This window comes from Cebus imitator, unplaced genomic scaffold, assembly GCF_001604975.1.
Source record: "Cebus imitator isolate Cc_AM_T3 unplaced genomic scaffold, Cebus_imitator-1.0 Scaffold297, whole genome shotgun sequence".
NCBI lineage: Eukaryota > Metazoa > Chordata > Mammalia > Primates > Cebidae > Cebus > Cebus imitator.
The window spans coordinates 1,247,501-1,260,604 of NW_016107612.1; the positions used below are offsets into that span (position 1 = coordinate 1,247,501).

A 13,104-nucleotide genomic window follows, 5' to 3' on the forward strand; every position below is an offset into this window, starting at 1 on the left:
TTCATAGGGCTGTTGTGAGGATGCACTGAGCTGACGTGGGTAAAGCACTAAGGACAGGGCATGGCACGTGGGAAGTTTGGCACGTGTTAACTATCATCGTTATCGCGGGGATGTGATTCTGTGCACCAGCGCTCTCGCAGATCTGCTTATTCAAAGGCAGAAATGAAGATTCTTTTTTTTAATTTTTTGTTTTGCTTTCCCATCTTACTCCAGGAACAGATTCTTGGGTGGACTCTCTCCATTTTAAATGTTGAAAATTAGCTGGGCACGGTGGCTCACGCCTGTAATCCCAGCACTTTGTGGGGCTGCGGTGGGTGGACCACCTGAGGTCAGAAATTTGAGACCAGCCTGAGCAACATGATGAAACCCCATCTCTACTAAAAATACATAGATTAGCAGGGCGTGGTGGCGGACACCTGTAGTCCCAGCTACTTAGGAGGCTGAGGCACAAGAATCACCTGAACCCGGGAGGCAGAGGTTGCAGTGAACCGAGATCGTGCTACTGCACTCCAGCCTGGGCGACAGAGCAAGGCTCTGTCATACATACATACATAAAATGTTGACAATTAGTTAAAATGTGTAATTGCTATGTTACCAAAACACCACAGATCTGAGGAGGAGCCGTGGCCCCCAGGGGTCAGCACACTGTACCCCCCACAGCTCCCCTAACCACACACACAGTTCCAGGGCATTCGGGCAGGCCAATCCCAGGAGCAGGTCTCCACGGCTGCAGGCCCCGGTGGGGGAGTATACCATGGAGGGCCCCTCCCCTGTCCCACCCCCTCAGGCCTCACCTGGACCAGAGGTAGGCGGCGATGGTGACGACGCAGGCCAGGGCAGAGATGACACAGCCCACGTAGGAGAGGAGGCTCAGGTAGTGCCTGTGCACAGCGTCCAGCTCCACCGAGGACACCTGGCCGCAGGAGACAGGTGAGGGCTGGCCTCCATGTCCTCCACCCAACCTGCAGGCTTTCCCTGCGTGCCGGGCTAACCTGGGGTCCCTGGTGGGCCTAAGAACCTCCTCTCCCAACTGAGCAGAATGTGGTCCCATGAGTGAATTTTTCTGGAGTGGGGGCATCTTTAGATTTGACCACATTCTCAAGCGGCTTCTTGACCCACAGAGGCCAAGAACCCTTCATGAGAGAAGCCCTATTCTGTCCCGGCACTGATTACTCCTCTATAACATTTAACATGGGAATAGGTTTCCTGGGAGGGAATGAGCTTCCCGCACCCGGGGGTATCTAAGCCCCAGCTGGACCCCCACAGGGAAAATCCTACAATTCTGGGATCATGAATTCTGAGGTCTTGGGGGCACTGGAGGCCACCTCAGGGGCCTTATTAGAAACACTCTTGGCCTCAGCACTGCCAAATCAGAACCCCAGGTGAGGGCCAGGAATCTGCATTTTAGCACACATCAAAATTTGGAAATAAAGAGCTGGCTTTATAAACCAGCTCTTTCACTGACTAGCTGTGCGGCTGCAGGTACACTGCTGAACCTCTCTGCACCTGGGACATAATAGAAGCGACCTTGGAGGGCTGTTATGAGGAATAAATGACTGATGTGTGAAAAGTGCCCGCACAGAACAAGCACATGGCCTGGGGTGCGGCCACGAGGCAGGAGTGGGGACCCTCACCATCAGCACTGCGAAGTAGGTCAGGTGGTTGCAGAAGCAGGACGTTTGCGTTTCTCTCCTGACGGTCTCACACCCAGCACTGCTCCAATGCCCGGGGCTGCCCACTGAGGAGGGGACAGCATGCGGCTCCAACCAGACCCAGTCCCCCAGGACCCCACTGTGCCCATCCCCAAAAGCACGACTGCGGCATGCTTCCACTCGGCGTACCCAAAGCCTGCCATTGCCCTCTCTTCAAAGTCCACCTTTCTCCAGGAAGCCCTCGGTGATTAACTCCACCTTCCCCTGCCCCCCCCCCCCCCCCGCTGGACTCCATTTCTCTTCCAAATACTTGTCCGGCCCAGGGACCCCTGCATACTCACATGTCGGGTCTTCAACCCAGAACACACACTGCAGGGTCACATTCTTCTGTAGGGACAAGAAAAACAGAGAGTGGATTCTGTAACAGTCCCCCTTTACGGGCCAGGCAGAGGAAGCCTAGAACACAGTCAAGCCACCACCTGCCCCATTTGGACCTGACTGGCTGGAGCCCTCAACCAGGCAATCTTTCGTCATAAAGACAAATGAGTCTGGAGGGCAGGAGAGGAAAGGGTGACATGGCCAAGAAGGGACGCTTGTCCCCATGACGGCTGGCCCCACTCACCGGCTGCGGCTGGTGCTGGAAGGTGAGCACCACAGGCTCCGTGAGGTTGGCCACTTTGGTGTTCTGCACCACAATCCCCAAGACCTTCTCACCCAGGACTTGGCTGGAATTCTTGTCCTAGATACACGGGGTTCAGGGAGGAGAGTGGGGAGGGAGCTCAGGGCTGAGAAGAAGGGCCCAGAAGCCCTTACCCTGTCTAGATAACTCTCTCCCAGCATATTCCCTTGAGATGCCAAGTCCCCCTCTGGAACCAATTGTGCCCATGTAGTCATTTACACTATAGTAAGAACAACATTGCTTGGCCCTCTCACAGGGAGATTTGCACATTGCCGTGCAATTTCTGACTTTACAAGGGAAGGCTCTGATTCCCAGAGGAAGGAGCTCATCTGCATGCCTTCTTTCCACCTCTGTCCGACAACAAGTGCTTTCCCTGGGGAGCCATGAGGGTGAGGGCCTCGTACCTGAAACAGGGCTTGGCTACTGAAATCCACCAGGAGGAGCCTCTTTTCAGTCTCCCGCCTCCCGCTTCTGGTCCTCTGGAAGAGCGATCGAGGCAGCCTCACCGAGTACTCCAAGATCTCGCTCTGCTCCTCCTGCAGACCAGGGTCCCTTTAGGGCTCAAACGCACACACCCAGATCCATGCCCCCCGCCCCAGCACACACACACCCATCCCTTCCTGGACACTGCCACCCCTAAGCCCATTTCTTCAGGAAGCCAAGCCTGACTCATGCCAGCCCTCCCTTCCTTGCTCCCAGCTCTGGCTGGGGAGCCCTGTGGTTGGACTCCAGGAATCCAGGGCAAATAGGCTGGGGAGAACCACGTGGTGTTGTATTGTCTGGGGCTTCAGGTGCCAGCTCTGCCCATAGCAGCCAGGTGGGGGGTGGCCATGTGGGCAGGGCGCGTGGTTCCCAGCTAACCAGAGCCACTCAAGGGGAAGTCTCAAGACATGGGGGCAGCTGGGCACAGGGGCTCATGCCTATAAGCCCAGCACTTTGGGAGGCCAAGGTGGGAGGACTGCTTGAACCCAGGAGGTCAAGACAACCTGGGCAGCAGAACAACACCTATCTTTACCACTGTGTGTGTGTGTGTGTGTGTGTGTGTGTGTGTGTGTGTGTATATATATATATATATATATATATATTTGAAACAGAGTCTTGCTCTGTCACCCAGGCTGGAGTGCAGTGGCGTGATCTCGGCTCACTGCAACCTCCGCCTCCTGGTTTCAAGCAATTCTCCTGTCTCAGCCTCCCAAGTGGCTGGGATTACAGGCACACACTAACACACCCGGCTAGTTTTTGTATTTTTAGTAGAACCAGGGTTTCACCATGTCAGCCAGCCTGGTCTCAAACTCCTGCCCTCAAGTGATTTTCCTGCCTCGGCCCCCCAAAGTGCTGGGATTACAGGTGTGAGCCACTGTGCCTGCCCTTACAAAGAGCTTTTTTTTAAGCCAGGTGTGGTGGCAAGCCTGTAGTCCCAGCTGCTCATGAGGCTGAAGTGGGAGAATCGCGTGAGACCAGGAATTCGGGGCTGCGGTGAGATATGATTATCCTACTGCACTCCAGCCTGCATGACAGAGCAAGACCCTGTCTCAGAAAAGAAAAAGAGAAAAAGACAGGGGTGCCTGGCAGGCGTTCAGGAGCCGGCCTTCCGTTCACATGGCTGGCCCCAGGAGACTGGCATGGGAATCAGGTCCTGCCACTGTGCCGGGTGGGGTCCTCAATTCCATGGTTGAGCTACTGACTGAGGATGGCTATCTATCCTCTGGCCTGGAACCTTCCTGGGTGACCCTGGGGAGAGGCTATGGGGGCTACTGAGCTTCGGGGAGTGCTCACAGCCCCACCTCCTGGCAGCCAGGCCCAGCCCGCACCTGCCTCCCGCCCAGGCTGGCCCCTGACCTCCTGCCGGGAGTGGATGTGCAGGTCCTGCAGGCCGGCGGTGGGCTGGAGCTTCCATACAGTGGCATTGACCCGGTCCTCCTCAAAGGACACTGTGTCCCCCACAAACCTCACGGAATTCAGCTTCGACTCCAGGTTCTGCAACTGCCTGGCAGGGAGGAGAAAGCGGCAGTGACAGTGGGGAGGGGCCGGCTGGCAGCTAGATGGGGGCAGGAGGAGAGACTCAGACAGAGAGAGGGGCGGGGGTGGGCAGGAGAACGTGGAGAGCCCGCAGAAGAGAAAAGCTGGCACCTGAGCGCTGGAGAGAAAGAATGAGCTGGGAAGGGGTAGAGGAGGCGGGGCCTGGGAGCCACAGGAAAGGAGAGCGATGGGGTGGTGGGGGCCGTCCTTGGAGTCAGCACAGCGGGTTCAAGCCCAGCTCTGTCTGTGCCAACCCACTCTGTGGCCTTGGATTGGCTCTGCCGTCTCTGAGCCTCGGTCTGCTGGGCTGTGCCAGGGACCCCCCGCCCCTCCTTTATGTGGGGGAGGCGGGCTTCAGATGGCGGGTGCCCGTTTGGTTACTGACTCAGGAGAGGGGTTCTGCCTGGGGGGCGTGTGCTGACTCCCAGTGGAAGGAAAGAGAATCAAGGAAGCATTCCAGCCCCAGGGAAGGCCTCCCGGTGCCCCCCACTCCAGGTCCAGAGCTCCGATCCCTTCCTGGCTCCCCCTGCCGCCCCGGGCACCACACTTACTGGCTGGCAGGGGTGGCCGAGGGCCTCCTCCAGGCCTTCTGGGGATGCTTCAGGAACTGGCTGAGCAGCTGGAGGTCCCTTTTGAGCTCGCACATGTCCACTGAGGCATTGTGAGCTGCCGTGTGGGGAGAACCTGGGGAGGGTGGACAGGCCCCCCACCGCGGCTGCTGATTCAGGTCCCAGGACCCTCCCATTCTGCCCCATGCCACCCCGACATGACTCTGAATGCCTCGATCCTTACTCTACAAAGGGGAAACTGAGGCTTCAAGAAGTGGAGTGGAGGCCGGGAGCAGTGGCTCACTCCTAAAATCCCAGCACTTTGGGAGGCCAAGGCAGGTGGATCACCTGAGGTCAGGAATTTGAGATCAGCCTGGCCAACATGGGGAAAACAAATCTCTACTAGAAGTACAAAAAAATTAGCCAGGCGCCTGTAATCCCAGCTACTCAGGAGGCTGAGACGGGAGAACTGCTTGAACCCAGGAGGCAGAGGCTGCAGTGAGCCAAGATCGTGCCATTGCACTCCAGCCAGAGCTATAAGAGCGAAACTCCATCTCAAAAAAAAAAAAAGAAGTGGAGTGGACGCTGCCAAGGTCACTCAGATGAGGCCAACCCGGGGGCTGAGTCTTACAGAACCCGCCAGCAACGCCAGCCCCAGCAGGATGAGGTGGGATGCGCCCTGCTCAGCAGCCTCCGCAGGCGCCCTCAGCTACACACACGGAACAGGGAGGGCCCAGCCAGGCCTGCTTAGGAGGGACATAGGGGGCTTGGTGATGGTTCCTGGGATTCCACACCCACCACCTCCCTGACCCCAGGCTTGGCCCCTCTGCCCAGGTAGCCTGCACCCAAAGGTGACTGGCTCGGGTATCTCCAGGGATTAGGTGGGACTCAGATGAGGAAGACAGACAGTGGAGGCTGGGGGGTATACTTTCGGTGCCACTGAGGAAGGCAGGCCCTGCGTAGCCCAATCTTTTGAATGTATCACCCAGAAAGCCTGAGTTTTAGGTGATTTGGAAACTCTAGTGCATGTTTTAAAAAACCCTCTACAGGCCAAACAAGTCTGGTCTTCAGAATGCCAATTTGTAACTAGGACTGACTTTGCCCTAAATCCTCCCAGATTGGGAGCAGAAGCCCAGCCTGGGATGTGGGGACCCCCCCGGGGGGTCTGCCCTGGCCCCTGCCTGTTGCATTGGAGATGATCAGTTAGCCTGTCACACGAACATAATCAAAGTGCTGTGCCCCCAACCCCTGACAGCCCTGCCATAAACTTGAGGTGCTGGAGAGACATGAAAGCCCCCCCCATAAACCCTCAAGCTCCTTCTGATGCTCTTCCCTGCCTGGCCTCCACTCAGCATTGAATGGTGCTGAAAGGTAGTGGCCACATGGTACCTGTCACACTCCAGGGCGAAGATGCAGCTTCTGGACCTCAGAGTCCGCCCCGCCCCACTGTTCTCCTGACCTTTGACCTCTCATGCTCCACCTTGACCCCCACTCCCCTCCAATCAGCTGCTGGGTTCAAATCCTGGCTCCCCCATTGGCTAGCTGTGCCCCTGTGGGCAGCCTTTCTGTGCCCCAGTTTCCTCCTCTGTGAAATGGAAATAAACAACCTACACTGATGCTGAGGAAGAATTCTTTCTTGATCTTCACTCTGTTTCGAGTGTCTGCTCTCCCACCCTGTTCAGACCTCATCCTCCTTCACCAAGACCTCTGCAGCCTCAGGATGGACCCTTGCCCCTCCATCCTCACCCCTGCCTGCCCACAAAATAACCATCAAGGGACAGTGGGGCCAAGCGCGGTGGCTCATGCCTGTAATCCTAGCACTTGGATCACTCTCCTCCCCTCCTCAGACACCTTCAATGGCTCCCCAGTGCCTGTGAGTAAAGCCCAAGTTTCACGATCTGACATTGTGAGCCCAGTCCACTTTGCGATTTGCCTTCCCTGCCCCCGGACCACCGCCCAGTTGTTCCCTCTGCCTGGAAGTTGCCTTACTGTGGAAGGAGAAGGTGAACCTGGCGGCACTGGGCAGGCTGATGTTCTGAGGGCTCCACCAGGAGGTGACAGAGGTGGCGAACAGCGGGAGACCCGGGGCCAGGCTCTCCTCCTGGTGCTGGAAGCAGAGGAGGCTAGAGGCTTTGTCACTCAGCAGGAAGTCATGCTTGCCATAGAGAAGGTGCAATCTCCCAGCGTGTCGGTTCCAGTAGAGGCAGAAGTGGTAGAGGCCCCTGGGTTCGGGGAAGGATCGGGAAGCAGAGTGGGCTGCAGGGAAGGGGGCGTGGACTGTGAGGGCCTCCTCGGAGTTCTCGATGGAGATGCGCAGGTCTGGCGTGGGTTTGTAGCGGAGGCTGCTCCTGTGTGTCTGGTTCCGCTGGCCACAGAAGCGAAAGTCTTCCCTGTGGCCCCTGCCGTGGGCACCTGAGGAGGCAGAGGCCGCAGATGGCACCCTGTGGCAGGGGCTGAGCAGAAGCAGGGAAGGGGACAGGCCTTGGGCTGAGAACATGTGAACCTGGAGCCTGAGACTCACACACATTCCAAGGGTCTACAAAAACGTGTTAGTCTTTCCCACTCAAAACTTACCAGCATCAAAATATAAAAAGAGGAAACTGAAAACGAATAGTAATTTCAAAGGCAAAACAAATTTTTAAGAGCAATGAAGTAATTTAATGAGGCCATGGCTGCCACGGACGGTTGTGCAGGTGGTACACTGCACAAAAATGCTCTGGCTGCAAAGGTGAGCGGGGTAGTGTCCCATCCATGTTCCATACCCTAAGCTGTGCACGGCAGGGCTGCGTCTACCAAAAGGAAGGAGAGTCTTTCTTTTCTCCAAGGTACCCTCCCTAGCTGAGCTGTACCTGCCTAAAGGAGTGCTGGCAGCCACCCTAGGCACGGAGGCATTTTAACGTAAGTCCCAACAGCCCCGGGGCACCCCTGGGAAGACCTGCCTTGGACCAGGAAGAGCAGACTCAGCAGGAGCAGTGGCCTCTGCAGGAGCCACTGGGCAGTCATCCTCCTCCCACGAAGTCACTCTTGGAAGTCACCACCTGGAAGAGGCCAGGAGTGTTAGCCGGCAGTCTAGACTGTGTGGGGGTTGGGCTGGTCCTGCAGAAGAGGAGGCCAGCGTCACATGGATGTGGGAGGTGAGGTGGAAAACAGCCCGTGGACCTCCCCAGAGTGGCCAGAAGCTGATCTTCAGGAGGCGGTGGGGCCGGGCGCGGTGACTCACGCCTGTAATCCCAGCACTTTGTGAGGCTGAGAAAGGAGGATCACTTGAGCATAGGCGTTCGGACCAGCCTGGGCAACACAGTGAGACCCTATCTCTACGATAAATAAACAAAATTAGCCAGGTGTGGTGGGCATGCCTGTGGTACCAGCTACTGGAGAGGCTGCGGTGGCAGGATCACTTGAGCCCAGGAAGTCAAGGCTGCAGTGAACTATGACCGCGCCTGCAATCCAGCCTGGGTGACAGAGTGAAACCCTGCTGGAAAAAAAGGAAAAGAGGTGGTGGCTGTCCAGAGTCCAGCTGAGTTCCAGTCTCAGGTCCGCCGTTTGCCTGCTGCAGCACCTTGTGTAAGTCACTCAAAATCGGGCTAACCATAATGCCTCTCTCCTGGACCCAGAGTGACTGGCTGATCTTGTCTAGAATCTGGTGGTGAGGGTTCCACTTGGAACTGCTGCCACCTTGCCCCTCCATGCCTGGAGGGAACACAGAAAAAAGGGGCTACCAGAGTTCTCCCCAGCTACCTCCCTATCATCATTCCTGAGACTTAGCTCAGAGGACACCTCCTCCAGGAAGCCCTCCCCAACTCCCTCCACAATCAGTCCCAGCCTCCTTTGGTTCCCACCACTGGCCAAAACCCCTCCCCACCCCCCATTAGCCTCCTCCAGGTAGTGGGAGATGGTGTGTTCCCTCCTCCGTCAGCCAGGGAGCACCTGATCCATCTCTGGGAGCAGGGCCTGGCATAGAGAGGTTGCTGGATAAAGGCTGTGGGGACGGAGAGTGAGGGAACTAAAGGATCAATGCATCCACGGCGCCCTCTACAGGAGCCAGGAGGGAAGGGCGCTTCCTATCATGACCGCCAGGGGGAGGCAGTTTCCCGGGCCTGGAGCAAAGGAACCAGTCTCCACTAAGGACCAGGACTCGGTATTGCCCCAGCCTGGCATGGATGGGGCACATCTGACCCTCCGAGCTCTCTATTAACCGAGCACCTGCTATCTGCCAGCCTCTGTGTTGACCTGTCCCACCTCTGCATCTCTGCACTGATTCTCACTCCAACCCTATGAAGTGGGTACTGCTGTTGGTCCATGGCACAGATGGAGAAACTGAGGCCCAGGGGTCAAATGACTTGCTCCAAAATGCTCCTGAGGCCAGGGACTTTCTCTGCCTGGTCAGGAGTGTAGTGCCTGGAGGGGAACCTGCGGGGCTGGCACTTGTAGAATTGCCAGGAGGCTTGGCCCTCCCTATGACCAGCTGGCCCTGTGGCAAAGCTGAGGGCTCACAGACAGGCAACCTCATCCTGTGTGGCATGGCAGGGACAGAGGAACTCACTGGCCACAAGCCAGAGAATACACACAGAGTATGAGTTTGAGAGAAACCAAGGAGGACTTTCAGGAAGAGGTGGCTTTGGAAGTGAATCATTGAGGGAAGCATTAAAGGGAGGGGTGTCCCAGGCAGGAGCTGAATATCTCCTTCCTAGGCCAGTCCTCCCTCAACAAACCTGGCCCCTTCAGTCGAGAGCCAATCCCCTGAGTCCCACCATATGGAATGGAACCCCAATTTCTCAGGCCTTGTCGTTCAGTCGTAGGTCAGACAGGCTCATCATCTGCCGCTGATGGCATCACAGGACCCTTTGAGAAGAAGGATGTGGAAGGTGTTTTAGGGAGGGGCGCCATTTCCCAGGTTGTGATTTGTAAGGTTTCGCTGTGTCTTCTCTCAGCATTTTGATTCCTTTTGAAACTACCTCCTGCCAGCGGAAGGAAACTCAACACCCAGGGACAGGGACACGTCCCTCCCAGACCCCCTCTTTCTTTCTGCTTCCTGTCAGTCTCTGTTGCTGTCCCCCTGGTTGTCAGTGCAAATGCCACTTCCTCCAAGCAGCCCTCACTGCTACCACAACTCTCCACCTGTAAACTCGAAGCTGACCAATCATTTGGAGACTTTGGATCCAAGGCCCAAAGAGGGCCAGTGACCTCTCAAGGTCACACAGCAAGCAAGGAGGGAACCGACCAGAATCCATGCATCTCCCTGGCTCACTGACCTTCGAAGTCAGTCAGAACCACTGCCTCACGTTAGCCCTCCTGAATTGGCTCTTGAGAATAAGGGAGGGAGTACAGGTAGTGAGCTCCCCATCACTGGAAGGAAACAAGTGAAACAGTACCAACATGGGGTGCCATGGAAGAAATCAGGACACACACAAGGACCAACTGTCCCCGCCACTTCCTGAGCCATCCCCACTCCACCTCAGCTGTTTGAACAACTACTCCAAGGTGGACAGCTCTGGCCCCATCAACATGCTTGAGGTTTGAGGGGGAAGAGCTGCCTGGCTTCCTTTAACCCATGGGGTAGACTCTAGAGCCAGACAGCCTGGGTTTAAATCCTGACTCGCTCACTAGCTGTGTGTCCTTGGGCTACTCACCCTCTCTGGGCCTCGCTTTCCTCACTTGTAAACAATAATATAGAAATCAAGCTCACCTCAAATGTCACTGTGAGAATTAAATGAATTGATACCTGTAAAGGTCTTAGAGACAGGGGCCAGGAATCTCCGCTAAGTAACTCCATACTTTCTAACCAGTTCATGCCTGCTCCTAACTCGGCCCCCTGGGCCTGTCACAGGCCCCTCCTCCCTGTTTCCCGCTCTTCCGTGCCACCCCTAGCAGCCAGCTCACCCACTGGAGCACCTTGAGGGGAAATTCTTACTGCATGAAGTTTCCTTTCCGGGAGTCCAGTGGAAGGCTGAAACCCCACCCAGAAAACTTCCCTCCTCCAGAAGGCCCTGGAGGCAGGAGAGTTGGGCTGGGGACAAGAAAGTTGCCATGCAGATTGGGCAGGGGGAGGCACCATCCCGCTTGTCTGCTTAGCGCCCTTCCTTCACCCCTGCCTCTGCCACCCGTCCAGGTCAGCCCCACGCACACACATCTGCCACCTGCCCACACGCCCACCCAGGCGCCAGGGATACAGCATGAGCCTCTGCACAGACTCCTGGGACCTGACGTGTCTCAGCCTCTGGAGCTTCGGAACCCCAGCGCTGCAGGGCCCGTCCTCACGCTCAGTACCAACCACGGTCCCGAAGGCAAGGACCTCGTCTCGGCTCCCAGGGAGCCAGAGGGGGCAGCTGAGCAGGGGGTATTCTAGCAACAGCCCTACAATGATCATGTCAGTGGTGACATCCACGTAATCACACCAAACTCTCAGAACCATCGGGTAATTCGGGTCCCATGGCTACCATTTTACAGATGCGGACACTGAGGCTGGAGAAGGCTGTGTGTTCTCAGATCACGTGGGCTTAGGGCTGAGCCTCCCCCTCCTTGCAGAGCTGGCACTGGTAAAGGCCCCAGAGATGCACGTCCTCCCCGACCCCCTGGCTTTAGAATCCAGCCCCCCAAAGGGAAGGAGAGGAGCAGCACAGAGAATCCAGCCTGGAAACAGAGTGCTGGGGCCGAGGCCCAGGAAAGCCCCCACCACCCCCCGCTGGCCCTCCAGAGCGGCCGCTTTTGACCTCAGACCTTCCGTAAACATGCACAGGACAGAACAGGCCGGCCCAGCCTGACACAATGGGGGCCACATCACGGGGTTCCCCAAGGATCTGGCAGAGTGGAGCACGGCCAGGGTTTGTCTGAGCTGAGACCCCACCCCACCCCCAGCCCATCCCCCAGGGCTCCAGCTCCAGTTCTGCACGGTGGGGGGTGAGGGGGGGACCCACAGCTCACTTTCTCCCGGCGGGGTTGGGGGGTGGCCTGAGTCACTTCCGTGTGGAGCCACGAGTCACCGCTACCCAGGCCAAGCTCCTGGAAAACCCATTTCCTCGGAGGATGGAGATGGAAGTTGAGTGGACGGGACCTGGATGGCTCTGGGATTAACCTCTCTGCGTCTCCTGCCAGGAAGACTCCTGAACCTGGTCCCCCACTGCTTCCGTCTTCCCTTTACACACAGCGGCCACTGCCCACCCCTGCGCCAGGCATCCCACCCCCAGACCTTTGCCCCTTTCTGTCCCTTTGCCTTGGATGGCACCTAGCCCTGTGACATTCCACTCATCTTTGAGACGAGCTGAGACAAGCCCTCCCCATGAAGCCTCACCTGCCCATCCATTCCTCACCAAAATTAACCTGCGTTCCTGCCGGCAGAGGCCCACCCTCAACACAACGTGCCCCCCACCCTGCATTGCCACAGGCGCTCACACCCGAGGCTCCCAAGCCTGCCTGTGGGTCAGACCTTCCTCTGGGAATGCGCTAAAATGCAGATTCACAGGCCCGGCCCACAGAGCGTCTGATGGGGTGGGCTTGGGAGCCGGGCTTTAACAAGCATCTTGCTGATGGACATATGCAGGCTTGGGAACCGCGGGTTTATGAACCGGGGATAGGCACCAGCAGGTTTAGAGACTCAGGGAGGGGAGGGACCGGCCCGCAACCCTCAGCTGCTAGATGGCAGGGCCTGGACTGGGGGCCAGGGCAGCCTGCCTCCCAGCAGTGCCTTTTCCCTGCCCTGTGAGGCGGACCTGCCTGGTTCCTCTGTGGCTTCCCCTGTGGCTTCCCCCGCATTTCCCTGCCCTGTGACGTGGACCTGTCGGGCTCCTCTGTGGCTCCCCCAGCATTTAGCAGGGCCCTGGAAGGTGCCTCCTGAAAGACACTGTGCCTGTGCATGAATGTGTGTCTGTGCATGAGTGTGCATGTGTGTGCATGTGTCTGTGCATGAATGTGTGCCTGTGCATGAATGTGTGTCTGTGCATGTGTGCATGAGTGTGTCTGTCCATGTGTGCATGTGTCTGTGCATGAATGTGTGTCTGTGCATGAGTGTGCATCAGTGTGCATGAATGTGCGAGTGTGCATGAGTGTGTGTGCACGTGCATACGAAGGGATGCAGGGGGCCAGGAAGAGAATTCGAGAGAAGCCTGGGAACTGGGCAAGTTAGCTCCACAGAGGAGGAATGAGGGAGCCACTCAGACTTCAAAGGCGGGGAGGGCACGGGGCGGGCAGGGCACAGAGCCAAAAGCGGGGC

The 13,104-nt window shown here is 57.2% G+C and overlaps 1 protein-coding gene across 10 annotated transcripts in view; it reads right to left on the minus strand.

The window, feature by feature from the left end:
• ADGRG1 (adhesion G protein-coupled receptor G1) overlaps positions 1 to 13,104 on the minus strand; it is a 43,798-nt gene that overhangs the window by 7,288 nt on the left and 23,406 nt on the right. For 9 of the 10 annotated variants that reach the window (XM_017502610.1, XM_037729289.1, XM_017502607.2 and 6 more), the window contains exons 2-10: positions 7,838 to 7,936; positions 6,888 to 7,310; positions 4,902 to 5,034; positions 4,171 to 4,318; positions 2,736 to 2,867; positions 2,275 to 2,391; positions 1,994 to 2,039; positions 1,635 to 1,738; positions 795 to 913 (exon numbers count right to left, since the gene is read on the minus strand). In XM_017502610.1, the coding sequence (XP_017358099.1) occupies positions 795 to 913; positions 1,635 to 1,738; positions 1,994 to 2,039; positions 2,275 to 2,391; positions 2,736 to 2,867; positions 4,171 to 4,318; positions 4,902 to 5,034; positions 6,888 to 7,310; positions 7,838 to 7,901 (1,286 nt within the window). In that variant the 5' untranslated portion in view covers positions 7,902 to 7,936. Of the gene's footprint in view, positions 1 to 794; positions 914 to 1,634; positions 1,739 to 1,993; positions 2,040 to 2,274; positions 2,392 to 2,735; positions 2,868 to 4,170; positions 4,319 to 4,901; positions 5,035 to 6,887; positions 7,311 to 7,837; positions 7,937 to 9,610; positions 9,741 to 13,104 lie in introns of those variants that run through there. The other variant, XM_017502609.2, reaches the window with a different exon arrangement.